The sequence below is a fragment of the Vanellus vanellus genome (assembly GCF_965231255.1).
Source record: "Vanellus vanellus genome assembly, chromosome: 3".
In the NCBI taxonomy this organism is placed as follows: domain Eukaryota; kingdom Metazoa; phylum Chordata; class Aves; order Charadriiformes; family Charadriidae; genus Vanellus; species Vanellus vanellus.
Window position 1 is genome coordinate 129632414 of NC_138907.1, and position 15476 is coordinate 129647889.

The following is a 15476-nucleotide window of genomic DNA, read 5'->3' on the forward strand; positions in this document are numbered from 1 at the left end:
CCTCCCCGGGGTGCAGGGACGCGACTCCCGGGAACGGCTCAGAGCTGCGCCCGGGCAGGTTCAGACGGGACGTGCGGGAGCGTTTCTGTAGCGAGAGGGCGGTCCGACCTCGGGACGGGCGTCCTGGAGAGGTGGTGGATGCCCCAAGCCCGGCAGTGCCGAGGGGCATTTGGGCAGTGCCCTTCACGCCATGGCTCAGCGCGGGGTCAGGCAGCGGCACCAGCGGCTCGCAGGTCCCTACCAGCAGCCGCCCCCAACCCGCCCCTCCCCCTCTCCCACCCCGTCCCCCCGATACAGCGGCACACGGTGCGCAGTACCCCCGGGGTCGGCCGTCCCGCTGGGTCCCCCCCGGCCCCTCGCCCCCCCCAGCTCTGCCCGCGGGTGCGGAGAACGCCCCGGCGCGGTGCGGCACCGCTCAGCAGCCGGCGAAGCGCGGGGGCGTCTCCAGCCCCGACCCGACCCCGCCCCGACCCCGCGCCGGGCAGAGCGCGGCACCGCCGGGGCTGCTGTGCCGAAGGGTGAGCCCGTCCGGGCCCAGCCGGCGCGGAACCGGCGGCGCCGTGAGACGCAGCGGCGCTCTACAACCCGCCGTGAGCTCGGCGGCTCCGCTCGCGCTCTCCGCCGCTCCCACCCCCGGTAACACCGGGGACGGGGAAATAACCGGCGAGAGGCGCAGAAGCGGCGTCGGGCGCGGCCCGGGGCCGGACGTGCCCCCCGTCCCCCCGGTCCTCGGCAGCGCCGGACCCGGTACAGCCCCGCGGGGGGTATCGGACCCGGGAGGGGAGGGGCGGGGCGGGGGCGGGTCCGACAGGGGCGGGGCCATGCGGGTAGTACCGCTGGCGCCCGCTGCGCCCGGTGGGGGCGGGGCTTTCGTGAGAGGGCGGTGACATGCAGATCAAGAGGGCGCCAGAGGCCTCACGGGAGGCCCCAGAGACAACACTCACCCGCGGCCGCGGGGGAACGCGGGCGCTGCGCGGGCAATGTGCGGGGTAAAAAGCGGGGCAGAGGAGGCGGCGTGTGTGTGGTGCGGTATCGGAGCGTGCGCGTGTGTCCCCGTGTGGTGTGTGTGCGTGCGGCGGCGTGTGTTGCTGTGGGTGCGGGGGTCCGAGCATACTTACCTGGCAGGGGAGACACCATGATCAGGCAGGTGGTTTTCCCAGGGCGAGGCTCATCCCCTGCACTCCGGGTGTGCTGACCCCTGCGATTTCCCCAAATGCGGGAAACTCGACTGCATAATTTGTGGTAGTGGGGGACTGCGTTCGCGCTCTCCCCTGACTTTGCTCGTGCCAAAGGCAGAACTGACGCGGGGAACCTGCGTTGCAGTGGCGGAGCGGCTCGGACAACCGGAGCCCTCTCTCCGCAGCCCGCCTCCTCCGCCGCAGCTCCGCGCTGACCCTTCCCCGCACTCTGCCCCTTCGAAGCTCTCGGCCGCGGGCGGCTCCGTCACGGCCCGCGCCGGCTCGGCCCCCTCCGCTCGCAGCAGCGGCTCCTGCTCCGGCGCCGCACGCCGCCTCGGCCGCCGCTTGAGCACAGCGGGCACCGGCGCGGCCGAGGGCCGGCGCTGCCCAAAGGGGCGGAGGCACCGAGAGCCCCGGGCGGCACCGGAGCGGGGCCCCCGCGCGTCCTTCGGGCGGAGGGACGCGGCGGGGGCGTAGGAAGGGCGGGATGTAAAACCGCGGGGTGAGGGGCGATCCCCGGGGAGTTGGTGCCCCCGCGCCGGGCCGGCAGCGAGCGAAGCGCTCGCCCGGTGGGAGCGGGTCTGTGCTCGTGAGAGAGTGCGGGGGGCGCCCGTCCCCCCCGTAGCGCCGCGCTCCGTGCGGTCGGACCGCGAGGACGGAGGAACGTGACACCGCATCGTGCCAATCCGGGTGACCCGGACACACCGATTCCGCCGGTCCCGCCCCGCTGCGCCGCGCCGCGAGAGGAACGGTCACGCGCAGTCCGGTCTGCGCAGGCGGCCGCAGCGCGCCACCGAACGGGGATGCGAGTGAGTGCGGGTGTGGAAGGAGAGAGGTCGTCCGCTCTCGGCGTCAGTTCTGCCTTTGGCACGAGCAAAGTCAGGGGAGAGCGCGAACGCAGTCCCCCACTACCACAAATTATGCAGTCGAGTTTCCCGCATTTGGGGAAATCGCAGGGGTCAGCACACCCGGAGTGCAGGGGATGAGCCTCGCCCTGGGAAAACCACCTGCCTGATCATGGTGTCTCCCCTGCCAGGTAAGTATGCTCGGCCCTCCGCACCCACAGCAACACACGCCGCCGCACGCACACACACCACACGGGGACACACGCGCACGCTCCGATACCGCACCACACACACGCCGCCTCCTCTGCCCCGCTTTTTACCCCGCACATTGCCCGCGCAGCGCCCGCGTTCCCCCGCGGCCGCGGGTGAGTGTTGTCTCTGGGGCCTCCCGTGAGGCCTCTGGCGCTCTCTTGATCTGCATGTTCCCGCCCTCCCCATCTTGGCCACGCCTCTGGTGGGCGTAGTCTCGAGGCTGGCGGCGGGGCGTGGCGAGGCTGCTCTGAGGGCGGGGCAACTCGAGGAGAGCGGAGCGCTCTGTCCCCGCCCCGGCCGAGGAGGGACGGCGTCTTCCCTGTCAGGTGGGGTGGCGGGGGCGGGGCGGAGACGTGGCAGCAGCCGCGCGGGGACCCGTGTGCGCGCCGGCCCGTGTGCGCGGCGGCAGCGAATCGGCGGGGCCGGCGGGCGCATGCGCTCGGCTCCGCCCCGCCCCGCCTGGCGCCGCCGCCTCCCGCTCCCCTGAGCTCGGCGGCGATGGCGGCGGCGGGCCCGGCCCCGGCAGGCGGCCGCTGGGAAGTGGTGCGTAAGGGCCGGCGGCCCGCGGGCGGCCCCGGCAGCCGCCGCGCCCTGGGCGAAGCCAACGCCGGCCGCGCCGTGCCCTTGGCCGGTGAGTGCGGCGGGGCTGGGGTGTCGTGGCCTGGCGGGAGCCGCGCTGGTGGGCCCCGCCGCTCCGGGAGGGCCTTGCTCGGGGCTGGGCGGTCTCCCGTGCGACGGGGGGGTCCGCCCTGTGCGCGGTGGGTGGGGGCGCCGGGGGTACCGGGCCGGGGGAGGGTACCGGCCTCACCGGGGATACCCGCCCCGTGGGAGCGGTGGGGCCGTGGGCCACTGTCACCGCAGAGCCCCGGGCCCGTTGTCAGCGCTGCCGGGGCCTCCTGCCCATGTGGGCCCCGCTCGCGTCCCCACGCTGGGGGCTCAGGCTCGGTTTGTCCACCGGGCCCTGGTGCCGCCCCCTCGGGTCGGTGCTCTCGAAGCCATCTCCACCCTCTCCCCACGTCCCAGCTCCCATCGCCACCTCCGACACCATCTTCGAGCTGGGCTTCGAGCGGGCACTGAAGAAGCAGAACAAGGAGCAGGTCCCCCCTGCTTCGGCTCCTCCCGAGCAGCCACACCGGAGGCAGCACGCCGGGAAGAGCGCGAAGAAGCCATCGGCCAACGACGCCAGTGTCAAGCCGGGCAAATGCCGCTCGCTGGAGGAAGCCCTGAGAGCCGTGAGTGTGCTTGTCCCGTGGGTGTGCTGCTGAGACCCCCAGCGCTTGTTAACGCGCAGGGACGAGCGCTCCTGCCCACCGCCGGCTGAGGCCCTGGCTGGCTGCGTTTGTGGTGGGAGCGGAACAGATGGTGGTCGGTGCTTGGGCGAGCGCGAGGCCGGCCTGGGAGATCTGCTTCCTGCTCAACGTCCTACTCCTGCTGTAGGCAGGAGGCAGAACAGCGGGAGGTAGCTGGAAGGGAATTTCTGGTTTCTTCCTTCACCCACTCCCTGTCTGCTGTCTGGGAGGAATCCTGAGAAAGCGTCACTGGTGGAACCTCCTCCCTGTCTTACCGGCTGAGGTCCTGGGGAGCCGTTCCTGCAGCTCCCGCTCCCTGTGCTTCAGATGAGTCTGTAGAACTCGTTTGTCTTCCTCCTGCCTGCTCTCATGGTGTCTGAGCACAGACACGTTTTAGAAAGGAATCTCGAATTAACTCTGTTGAGGTAACGTGTCCGCTGGGACAGCAGCTGCCTGGCAGGGCTCTGCCGCAGTGCTCGCCCGTCGGCTCCTCGCTTTCACCCTGGTGTCACGTCTTGCTTGTGCCCTCAAGCGCCTCTGGTGCCCCCTGCGCGGGGATGGGGGTTTCCTCCGCTCCGCTGGGCACAAGCACTTCTCCTGATCCAGCTATTGCGCACAGAGACAGCTCGGAGCAGAATTAATGTGGTATTTCTGTGTGTGTCAGGGCAGATATTCCTCAGGGAAAGCGGCCTGGGGCTGAAGTGCGGCGGTTGCCCTGTAAATGTTCCGCACAGCTCAGCAGCGACAAATGCTGTTGTGTGAGTGTTGCTCCATCAGCTTCGCTGACAGCGTTTATTTTTTTCAACGTAGCAGCAGCTATTTTTTTTTATTCCCCTTCTCAAAATGGTGGCTGAAATGAACGTGCAACAAAAGGTGCCCAACTCAGATTTGATAAGGTGCTACATCTGAAATCCGCTACAAATGGAAATGTTGGACCCTGCAAAACCTCGAACAGCCGCCTGAGCCTTGCTGCATCTGAACTCCCTGAACTGAACACAGGGGATCTCTCCCTGCCAGCTTGCAGATAGTCTGAGCTTAAAAGCAGGCGATAAGCATGTTTTGTGACAGGTAGTGCAGGAGGAGGAGGGTGAGGGGATGTGAGCTGCTCTCCGTGCTTGTGGTTTGTCGTTTGCGGGTTGTTAATCAGGTGGGTCGTGATAGCTTTGGCCATTTTCTCCTTGGAAGGCTCTGGGTGCAGAGTGGCCTGATGGCGCTGACACAAACCCGCCGGGCTGATCCTCTCCAAGCTGCGGCCTCGAGCTGTCCCTGGCCCCGAGTGAGCCTTTGGTGATGCCGGCTTGCTCCTCTGTGGTTTGCACAGAGCCGGCGAGCACCGCGGGGCACGTAGGAGCACAGAACGGCAAAGCCGCAGCTGGTGTGCTGGCACCAGTGGGGAGGTGGGGTGTGGAGCGAGGAAAACCTCGGTGTGCCTGGAGGCAGCTCCGAGGAGGGAGAAGAGCTGTTTCCTGCGGCTGTGCCAGCATGGCCCGTCCTTGTGACGGCTCTGGGGCATTCTGCTGTGCCGGGTGCCTCAGCTCCCCTCATGGGTTCTGTTGCTCCCCATTAGCGGTCTTTGCTAATCTGATGAAAACACGTTTCCAGTACAAAGCTAAATGCTGTTTCCAGGCTGATTTGCACTAGCAGGTGGCGGATTGGGGGGGTTTCCGTGCGGGAAGGACGGCAGCGTTCTTGGGATGAAGGTGGGGAGCATTTCCCTCCGTGCCCAGCAAGCCCCTTAGGAGCTGAAGTTAGACCTTTCTTCTTTCCGTGCCAGTTCTGCGCATCCTGGCTTGAATTTGCCTGTCTGTCGCTTCCAGCTCGACTTGGCGGATCTGCGGAAGGAGCTGGATAAAAGCCAGAGCGTGTTCCCCGAGAACCCCTCCGTCTGGGTGAAGGACCTGGCCGGCTATCTCAACTACAAGCTGCAGGCGCCCCGGAGCGACCCCATGCTGAGCCAGCACCCCCACGGTCAGTGGCGTTTAACCTGCCCCGCTGCTGGGGGGGAGTGGGACAGTTCCAGGTGGTCCCTGAAACGCCGGGCGGTGGTGTGATGGGGCAGCCGGGCAGCGGGAGCGGTGCAGGATGGCACCCGGCAGTCTCGCAAACTGGCACTCGCTAAACTCTTCCGATCTTGTGTTGGCTCCAGACTATCCGTACTGCCTCGTGAGCAAGGAGCTGAGGAACATCATCAGGTCCCTGCTGGGGAAGTCGTCCAGTGTGCTGGAGCTCTTCTTCGACCACTGCGTTTATACCATGCTACAGGAGCTGGACAAAACCCCAGGTGAGACGCGGTCGGTGCGGGTCCGGGCTGTTGACACAGCGTTGTGCTCGGTTAGTGCGGTGGTTTTTCTGCAAGGCGGTCTGCTGCTGCGGTTTTCTGCCTGCGGCGATGCTGCTGCTGTTTTAAGAGCTCTTCTGAACTCCTCTGCGGAGAAGGTGAGGTGGGAAACTCCTTCTGTGCATCTTGTGTGCGGTGAGGGGCTGTTCCTGCCCGGCGGCTCGTCAGTGTGATGCTGCTGTGGGTTTTCGGGCCAGAGGAGCCGGGACAGGCGTAGGTACGAGCCCGGTGCTGTTAGGGGGAGAATCACAGACTCGGGGACGTGTGGTGCAAAATGCCTTTCTGAGGGCTTTCACGCTGTGGCGTGAGTTGCTGCAGCTTTTTTCTTTGGGAGTTGCGTTGTGTGTAATTTGGGAAGATGCTTGGCTGCTGGCAGAGCTGCCGCGGGGTCGGGCTGCGACGGGGAGGACCGTGGTGCTCGGCTGGGCGCTTGCGGCTGCGTTGACCTCCTCTGACAACGACACTGCCCCTGTGTTGGCCTGTGAAGGCCGGGTGCGCCCTGGGGGATGGTCGTGGCAGCAGCGGGACCGTGCCGGGGGGGCATCCAGCCCCTGCCATGGCCACACCAACCATCCCGGGGGCCAGCAGAGCTGCAGGGGGTCCGAGAGCCACGGGGGTCCCCGAACCCACCTTCGCTTTTGAACCGGAGGGGGAAACGAGCCCTCGGAAGCTCGGGGACTTGTGGCCGGGGCCATGCTTGCTGCTGCGGAGGGCAGAGCTGGGCTGGGGGGGGCTTTGGGAAGCTGCTGGTGGGTTTCCAAGGGTCTGTGGGGTCCGTCCTGCTCCTGCACAGGGGTCCCAGGCAGGGGGTGGGTGGGGGGCAGCCGAGGAGGGAGCAGGACCCGCACTGCTGCGGTGGGGCTCCTGCGTGGAGTTGGTTAGCAGGAGCAGGGCAGGTCTGCGGGGAGGGGTCCGTCACCCCACCACCTTCTGGGGGTATCACGGGGTGGGTGGGGACGTTTGAAGCGGCCCATGGCTGAGGGGGGCCCTTCTGTTCTCTGTTCCAGGGGAGTCTTTGCACGGGTACAGGATCTGCATCCAGGCGGTGCTCCTGGACAGGCCCAAAATCGCCACCATGAACCTGGGCAAGGTGAGCTCCTACTGGCGTCTGCAGGCAGATGCTGTAAACCCCACAGTGCTGCTGCTCCTCCTGCCCCGAGGGTTTCCAGGAGCAGCTGAGCGATGAGTATCCATTCCCGTTAGTCGGAATTCCTTTGGGAGCTGCCGGGGTCATCCCGTGTGCGAAGACCTTGTGCTCGTAGCCCACGCAGGGGGAGCAGTATCTCCCGTACCTCCCTGCTCCCCACCTGTGCTGGAGCCTCTGTAAGCACTGGTGTCCCTCTGTGTCTTGTCTTTAAAGACCTCATCCAAAGCTCGTGCTCCCTCTCCGCTGCCCGCTCCGTGCTCTGCCGCCCTCGGAGTGAGCGGGACGCGTCCCCCTCGGCTGCGCTGGGCACTCGGGCAGCCACGGGACAGGAGCGAGGATTTCTGGGGTTCTGCTGCAGCCAAGCGAGCAGCTGAGTGGGTGATGGCTGTGGCTCAGCTGCCGTCCAGCACCGTGCGGTGCCGGCGGCTCTGCTTCCCCGGGGGTGGGCTTTGGGGGGTGTCCCGGCCGGCACGGCTCCTGGCCTCGCCTGAGGCTCTCCTCCATTCGCATCTTGTCCTCTCTCCCCAGTACTTGGAGGTGCTGCGGTCCCACCAGAACAGGCCAGCGAAATGCCTTACTGTCCTCTGGGCGCTGGGACAGGCCGGATTCACGGACCTCCATGAAGGCCTGAAAGGTGAGAGCCGGGAGCGGGGTGAGAGCTGCGGTGGTACCCGGTCCTGCCCGCGCGTCTCTGCTCCCACTGGTGTTACTGCTGAGGCGTAGGGTCTGCTTTGAAACACGCAGTCCCGCAGCTGAGATGCTGGAGAGGGGCTGCAGCACTGGTCGGGGGGGTCCTGGGGGCAACCGGCTCGGGGGGGCGCCTGGGGACCTCCTGATGAGGGCACATGGGGCCCATCAGATGCCCGTTTGGCAGCAGAACCATGGAATCGTTCAAGTTGGAAAAGACCCTTAAGATTGGCGAGCCCAGCCGCCCGGTGGTGCCCCCCACGCGGGGGTCGGGGTTCACTGCCTGGCGTGTCGCGTGTGACACTGCTCGCAGTTCCCGGCTGGTGGTTACGCCTCGTGCAAGCCCTCATTCCTCAGCCATATATGCCAAAGGTTGGTGGCCGCCGCAGAAGGGGAGTGACTTGTGCTGAAGTGTGTTTATAGAGGCGCCAGTACTCAGTGTTTAGAGTGGAGACATTGTAGAGCTGCGTGAAGTGGTTAATTATTTTCGGGGAAGCTGGAGATGTTGCAAGCAGCGTGTTGCTGACAGCAGGGTGAGTTCAGACCTCGTGCCCAGCCTCGGCGGCCCCTCTGCGGGGACAGAAGCTGCCCTCACGACATCTCATCTGTGGGGAGCACCTTTCCCCGGCTGGGACAGGGAAATCGCTGGATGCCAGCAGGAACCGTCCTGCCTGGAAAGAGAGGGAGCGTGCTGCTCTGCCGTTCTTTTGCGAGCAGAGCAGGCCAGGTAGTGCGGCCGCCCCGGAGCCCTTCCTGAGGTATCTGTCCATCTGTCTGGTCACCTGCTGGGTGTTTTGAGTAGGGAAAGGGGATGGTGGTTTTGTCCTGGGTTTAAATGTAGCTGTGGTCCTGGCACCTGAGCGTTCCTCTGCTTTTCAGTTGCTGCTTACAGACCTGAGGAGCGCTTGTGCTGATGGAAGGAGCACACAGCACGGCCGGGGAGCCCTCAGCGTCGCCTGGGGCGCGGGGGCACGCTGGAGCACTCCTGCTCCCCGCTCTGACCGCTGCCTCTCTCCACAGTGTGGCTCGGCGTCATGCTCCCAGTGCTGGGCATCAAGTCTCTCTCCCCATACGCCGTTGCCTACCTGGACCGTCTGCTGATGTGAGTTACACCGTGCTTTCATTTCCAGGGTACCTTTGTTAAGGGGAACGGGCTGCCGGGTGTGGTGTGACGGTGCCTGCACAGTGCTGGTGGAAACACCCAGTGTGTGTGGGGGAGTGGGTGTGCGTGCCCTGCAGTGCCATGCTCGCCGCGCGGGTTAGTTTGTCCCTGATCTGTGGTGGCTGCCTGTCGTGTTGGTGTCCAGACAGCAGTCGTGGCACCTCCTGGCCGTGCCTGGTGGCCTGATGGCTGCTGGTTCCACTCTGGCTCTATGGAAACGCTGGGGTTCTGTGCAGGATTCCTCTCTGCCACTGCTGGTGCCTTTCCTAAAATGAGTTGCGGTGGAGGGGGAGCAGAGCCCTTCCCTGGCCGGCCCCGGTGACCTCCCCGAGGCAGGCGGGTGGCTGAGCTGCCCCTTGGCTCTGGCTGGGACGGCAGGACAGGGTGCTCCGGTGCCGCGGCTTGAGGCCACAGCAGCACTGGTGTGACCCTGTGGGTGCCCTGTGCCAGGAACGGGCTCCTCCAGTGCCGTATGCCCCATCTCCTGCCCCCGGTGTGCCTGGGAGAGGGGCTCCTGCCCTGAGTGCAGGTGGTGCGGGTGCCCGGAGGAACGGTGCTCCGAGGAGCAGGGTGCCCATCGCTGTCGGCTGCTGTGGTGAGAGGTGCCGGCAGCATCCACCATCGCAGTCAGACACGTTTGTCCCTGAAAGGAGAACGGAGGTGGCGTTTGGCTGGGGGTCAGGACGGACGGCTCTGCTGGTCTTTGCACTGGTTAGGGCAGCCACCGTCTCCGGCGTTGCCGCCTCAGCGCGGTGTAAGGGAGCTGAGCATTACTGCGGCGGCTGCAGCATCCGGGGTGGAAAGGAGCCTCGTGCCGCACAGGCTGGTACCAGGGGAGGTCAGGAGCAGCTTCGTGGTGGACACTGAGAGGCGTCCCTTCCCCTGCCAAAGGGTTCGAGAGGCTTTATTAAGTTTTTTTCCTGCTTCACTGTAACAGGAATGTTGTGTTTGGTTTTGCCAGAGGATTTTGTGAAGGTTCATTGAGCCAGAACTCACAGTTCCTCCCAATCTTTCTGAACCTTTATTTAATTAGTGTTCTACAATCTGGTTTCTCTTCTTTGACGGCGTTTTGCTTACTGGCCGCCCCAGTCACAGACCTGCCAGACCTTAGCTGTCTGCAGCCTCTCCTGGGGGGAAGAGAGCGTGCAAACCCTTGTGCCTGACACCAGCAGCGGCTGCGAATGCCGCCCCTGGCTCCAGTCACGGGTCTCACACAAAACCCTTTTTCCTCTGTGCGCTTTGGCAATGGGGACACCGAGAGTACCGGGGCCAGCTGATGCCGGGACGGGCTATGGCCCCTGTAGCCCCGGCACTGACTGCACAGGGTGTCCCCAAGCAGCGGCAAAGGAAGAGAACTGCAGTGCCAGAAACCAGTGTGTACCTCAGTGGTGTGTCCTGCTGAAGGGAAACCGCTGGGGCAAGGGTAGTCCTTTCCTCCTGGGCTGCATTCGGCCACCAGCATGTCTGTCGTGGCTAATGTGTTGGTGTTTTTTTCCCCTACGCAGGATGCACCCGAACCTGACCAAAGGCTTTGGTATGATCGGACCCAAGGATTTCTTCCCCCTCCTGGACTTTGCCTTCATGCCCAACAACTCGCTGCCCCCCAGGTATGCTGGCAACCCCCCAGGACAGTGCAGGCTGTGCCGTGGGGCGAATGCCCCGGTCGCCTTGCTGGCTGCTCTCCGCAGCCCCAGTGCCATCTCCCCTCAGCCTGCAGGAGCAGCTGCGGCGGCTCTACCCTCGCCTGAAGGTGCTGGCATTCGGGGCGAAGCCGGAGACGGCGCTGCACACCTACTTCCCCTCCTTCCTCTCCCGAGCTACGCCGAGCTGCCCTCCTGGCATGAAAAAAGAGGTGAGCCCTGAGCAGGGGATGCATGGCCACCAGTGCTGCTGGCCGGCCCCACAGGAATCAGGGTCCCAGCATGTCTCCTCGTGGCAGCCCTTGTGTGCTAGCGAGGAGGGATGGCCGAGCAGGTCCTGTCCTCTCTGCCCTCTCTGCTGGTGGTGGGCACAGGGCTCTGCCACCCACTGGCATGGCTCCCCGGCACGGCTGGGCACTGGCTGCCCCTTGTGTGGGCCCAGCCCCCATGCTGGAGGCTGAAGGGGCAGGTGGCAGCACGAGCACGAGGTCGCAGTGGGAGTGTGTCATGGTACAGGAGGGAACAGGACCTTCCTGGGAGGATGGCTCTGGGAATGTTGTACCCATGAGTTCGGTGCCCCGGGAGCTGGCTGGGAGCCGGCAGGTTTTGGGGGGTGGTCGGCTGTGCTGGCATACAACCCAGGGCATGGTGTGTCTGATGCACCAGACCGAGTGACGCGTGTCACGCTGGGGGTGAGTGTTGGGCGTGATGACCTGCCGTGCTCTGCTTCCCAGCTCCTCACCTCCATGAGCCAGTGTCTGAGCCTGGACCCCCTGAGCTTCAGCGTCTGGAGGCAGCTCTACACCAAGCACCTCTCCCAGTCCAGGTCGGTTTGTGCCTGCTGCCTGCTCTGAGCAGGGCCAGCGCCCACCTAGGTGCACCCCAGGGGTGTGTTGAATTGCTTCTGGGTGCTCCTGACTGAGCCCTGTGTTCTCTTCCCCCCCGTAGTTTGCTTCTGAACCATCTGCTGGAGTCTTGGGACAGAAGCAGCAAGAAGGTAGGAGTGAGCTGGGGAAAGGAGGAATTACGTGGGGCGGGGAGACAGCGTACCTCTGTGGCTGCAGGAGGTCCCTGTGTGTCCCCAGGGGCACCCGTGTGTGCCCACCCGTCACTGCTCCAGTGCTCAGCCGGGTCCGCCGGCGGGGACACGGTACCTGCCGGCCTTGAGAGCCAGCACGTTGTCCTGGGAATAGGCGACACACTGCCTGTGGCTCTGGAGCGATTGCCAGCTGGGTCAGCTGAGGCACTTGGTCTCCGTGACGGAGCCCTGGGAGTGTCCCCGCAGCCCGATCCGTCCTCAGCATTTCTGCCCACCCCATCTCCGCTCCCTCCTGTAGCCCCAGCGGTGCTGGGTCGTGTTGGGTGCGTGGTGCTGCCGGCTCGAGGCGCTCGGGGCCGCGATGCAGCTCTTGCTTTCCCCCCCAAGGTGCATCAGTCACTGCAGGAAACGGTTCGCTCGTTCAAAGTAACGAACGAGGAGCTGGCGGCGAGAGGGCCCAACAGCGACCAGGACGTGGCTGCCTGCAACGCTGCCTGCAAGGTGAGCCACGGCACAGGATGGGACGGGACGGGTGGTGCCCGGTGTCAACCAGTGGCCAGATTTCGGCTCCGTGCTGCGGCTGCGGTCAGCCTTGCCTGCCGCCGGCACGTGCCAGGCTGGGGGCCCCGCAGCGGCACATCTGCAGGACATGCCGGGGACAGATGGTGCTGGCCCTCGGCCATCCTCCCAGCTGCTAGGCAGATGACACTGGTTTCCACTGGGAAGCCGGGAGTGGGTGGCGAGAGCAGCGGGGAGTGTGGCAGCGTGCTGCGGCCACACGATGACGGGGGCTCGTCCTCCTGCCTGCCCAGGAGCTGCTGCACAAGATGAAGGGCCGGGGATTCCCCTGGTCGCGGCTGCTGCTCGTCCTCCTGGTCTTCGCGGCCGGCTTCCTCCTGCACGACATCCGGACACATGGCTCCTTCCAGGGTAAGGCGCTGGCGGCTTTGCCTGTGGCTTTGCACAGAGAGGTGTGGAGGAACATCCCTGGGGAACCGGGACATCCCCGTTCTCCTGAGTGAAGCCCCTCCGCAGCCCTGCCCATGCCACTGGCTGCCCTTGAGCAGCATGGCCCCGTCGGTCTGGTTTTGGGGTGTGGGGGGGGTACGTGGGCTGTGTGGGGCTGGATGATCTTGGCAGGTTGTGCAGACAGACCCCTTGCCTGTCCCCTCTTGAGAGGGTTTCCCCCAAACTCAGGGTTTCCTCTCTGCTCGAGAGTTTTTGTCCCACCTCAGCATTTTCTGAGATGTTTTGTGGGGCAGTTTGTGCTGTGCATCCCTGGAGAGAGGCTTTGGGGACAGACTGAGCGTGCGGCTCCTGCAGACGGGGCCCAAGGTCTGCTCAGGGAACATCTCTTGTCTCTTCCAGCCTCCTCTTGTGCTCACCTGCTTCGTTCCTCTGGCGTCCTGCCGGCCGTGCAGCAAGCCTGGCAGAAGGTCTCCCACTGCTGCCTTGAAGGGTACAGGTCAGTGGCACCGGTGCTGGGCGGCAGCGTGCGCGCCGGGGTGGTGCGAAGCTGCTCACGCAGTGCAGAGCCATCTCTGGCGGGAGCACTTTCTGATGGAGAGGAGTTCCCCAGCTCCACCTGGGTGGGCTTGCGGCTCTGCTCTTGAGTTCTCCTCTTCCCTTGGTGGCAGCTCCAGGTACCCGTGTGCCCCCACGGCGGTGCCGGCACTGCCCTCAGCCGGCGCTCTCTCTCTTCCAGGTGGCTGGAGCGGATCCTGCCCCTCTGCGGCTCCCAGGCGGTGGCCGTCCTGCAGCCGCAGCTGGAGCTGCTCTGGGCGAAGAGCGGTGAGGCGGCGCTGTACGTGTCCGAGCTGTGCTCCTCCCTGCTCTCCCACATCCACGGCAGCCTGCCCTGGCTCATGGAGTGGGTAAGAAGAATGCGCCGTGCCTGGCTGCTGGGAGAGATGAGGAACACCGCTGTGGCCGCAGCCTGCAGGGGCTCGTGAGACTGAAGAGCCGGTGCCGGGGGTTCCTGCCCGGTGGCAACAGGGGGGCGGGAGGTGGGGGGAGAGGCCTGATGGAGAAAAGCGATGTCTCCGTCACTGCTCCTGCCCCGGCCGTCGGCTGCGAGCCCCCCGGTGCTGGTGGGTCTGGGGAGCGGGAGGCACCCCAGCAGGTCTCCGGTGCTGTTCTTCCCCCCATGGCTGGGGCTACCCCAGCCCTTGAGCTGCTGGCCACGACGGTGCCGGGTCTGAAAGGGAGAGGTCTCAAAGGCAGCTCGCTAGTTTCCTGAAAATCAGTGGTTTGGTGGAAGGGAGGTGACTTTAGCATCCCACTGAGCAAGCGCTGTGGGTAACTCTGCTGTTTTGGTGGAGAAGTGCCATGCGTGAGCCAAGAGGTGAAGGTGGGGAGGGCTTGGACGTGCCAGCGCGTGTGGGAGAGCACGGGGAGGAGCGGGTGCGTGATGCCCGGCTGAGCGTGGGACAGCCTGCTTCAGCAGAGCCTCCGTCACGGGTGACCGGGACACTGGGCTCCTCGGGGTACCCAAACCTGGCGCGCGAAGGGGAGGTTGGTGTTAACCTGCACCGGCTCTCTCTGTCCCTGCAGCTCCAGTCCCGGGTGCCGGAGTCCCTGCTGCACTTCGCCGAGTGCGTCAGAGAACTGCTGCTCTTCCTGGTGCGCAGCTGCCTGCTGCCGCTGCTGGAGTGTGTGGCCGCAGCACTGGAACGGGGCTGGAAGCACTGGGTGGACTCCTGCAAGTGAGCATCCCTGCCCTCCTCTGGCTCTGCGGGCTCCCCTGGCTCAGACCCCCGGTCCTGTCCCGGCTGGGGGTGGCTCCTGGTGCTGCTCTGGCAGAGGGCCTGGGACGTGGCACCCCGCTGTGGCTGACCTGCGGTCCTGCGGACAGCGCGTACCCCACGGGAGCAGCGTTCGCTCCGTGGGCAGCGCAGGTGGGTGCCGCAGAAGCTGCCGCCACCCCGAGCTCCGGCTATAAAGCCGGCTGCGCTCACCCCGCTCCGAGCTGGGTATCACCCTCCTGCTGCTGCGGGGAGGAGGGAAGCGGCCGGGCACTGCTGGCGTGGGGACAGCAGAACTGGCACCGTGCTCCCTCTGCCCGGCGGTGACGGACCAGGGAGCCGGAGCCGGTGTTCAAAGAGGATTTGGGACCTGTTAGTGCAGCGCTTGGGGTTTGCAGCAGGATTTGGGGAGATGTGGGGCACCACCACCTGCTGGAGGGGCTCTGTGTCCCTCCCGGGCTCCTGGCGCTGGGGCTGGGGTCACTGCTGCCGCTGGCCGTGGGTTTGCCGGAGATTCCCTGCCTGTAACCCCTTCTCCTCGTTTTTCCAGCGGAGAAGTGTCATGGGACTGCGTGAGGCAACACCTGACGAGCTTTACCTATTCTTCCTGGATTTATCTGCAAAACACAACCGTAGCCGTCAAAAACTGGGCCTTGGCTATGATTTCTGGACACTGATCCGCTTTCTGGAGGAGCGGGTGCACCGGTGGCGGCATCTCCCGGTGCTCCGATCCGCTGAGGAGCGTCCCCAGTGCCGCTGGCCGCGGGACGGAGACGCCGAGGGCGATACACAGGGGGACTTTGGGCTCAGATCGGGGGCTTACGGGGGGAGGGTTATTTCTGTCCTGGGAAACACGCGTCCAGGTTTTCCACACCCTGCGGATGTCCCCGTCCCCCTCTCCCTTCTCTCGGGCTGAGCGACCCCCCACCGTACCCCGGTGCCATCCCCCACCCCCCTTCCCCCACGGGTGAATGAACTGGACTCATCATTTTTTTTTTTTCCACTTTTTCTTCTCCTTTTAATGAGTGCGGGTGATTATTTGTTTTTTCTTCCTGATTGAAGATGCCTGCTGGGGGGGGGGAGGGGGTCTGATTTGGGGGAAAAAACACCAATTCCTGCAATTTCAGTCTCTGGGCAGCACAAATCCCCCCCCCC

The 15476-nt window shown here is 65.3% G+C and overlaps 1 protein-coding gene across 2 annotated transcripts; it reads left to right on the plus strand.

The window, feature by feature from the left end:
* Positions 1-2758: 2758 nt before the first annotated feature.
* On the plus strand, positions 2759-15143 carry TMEM214 (transmembrane protein 214; the record flags this gene model as incomplete). 2 transcript variants are annotated; one of them, XM_082481737.1, is made up of 17 exons in its annotated part: positions 2759-2906; positions 3299-3507; positions 5382-5532; positions 5711-5845; positions 6910-6992; positions 7578-7683; positions 8757-8838; positions 10404-10505; positions 10609-10750; positions 11273-11364; positions 11487-11535; positions 11965-12078; positions 12390-12507; positions 12946-13042; positions 13283-13451; positions 14131-14282; positions 14872-15143. In XM_082481737.1, the coding sequence occupies 17 exons, from the start codon at positions 2774-2776 to the stop codon at positions 14996-14998; spliced, it is 2061 nt and encodes a 686-aa protein (XP_082337863.1). In that variant the 3' UTR covers positions 14999-15143. The 2 variants fall into 2 exon arrangements, with proteins under 2 accessions (XP_082337863.1, XP_082337862.1); XM_082481736.1 differs by having other exon boundaries at positions 2774-2906; positions 13283-13381; positions 14872-15043.
* Positions 15144-15476: the final 333 nt, after the last annotated feature.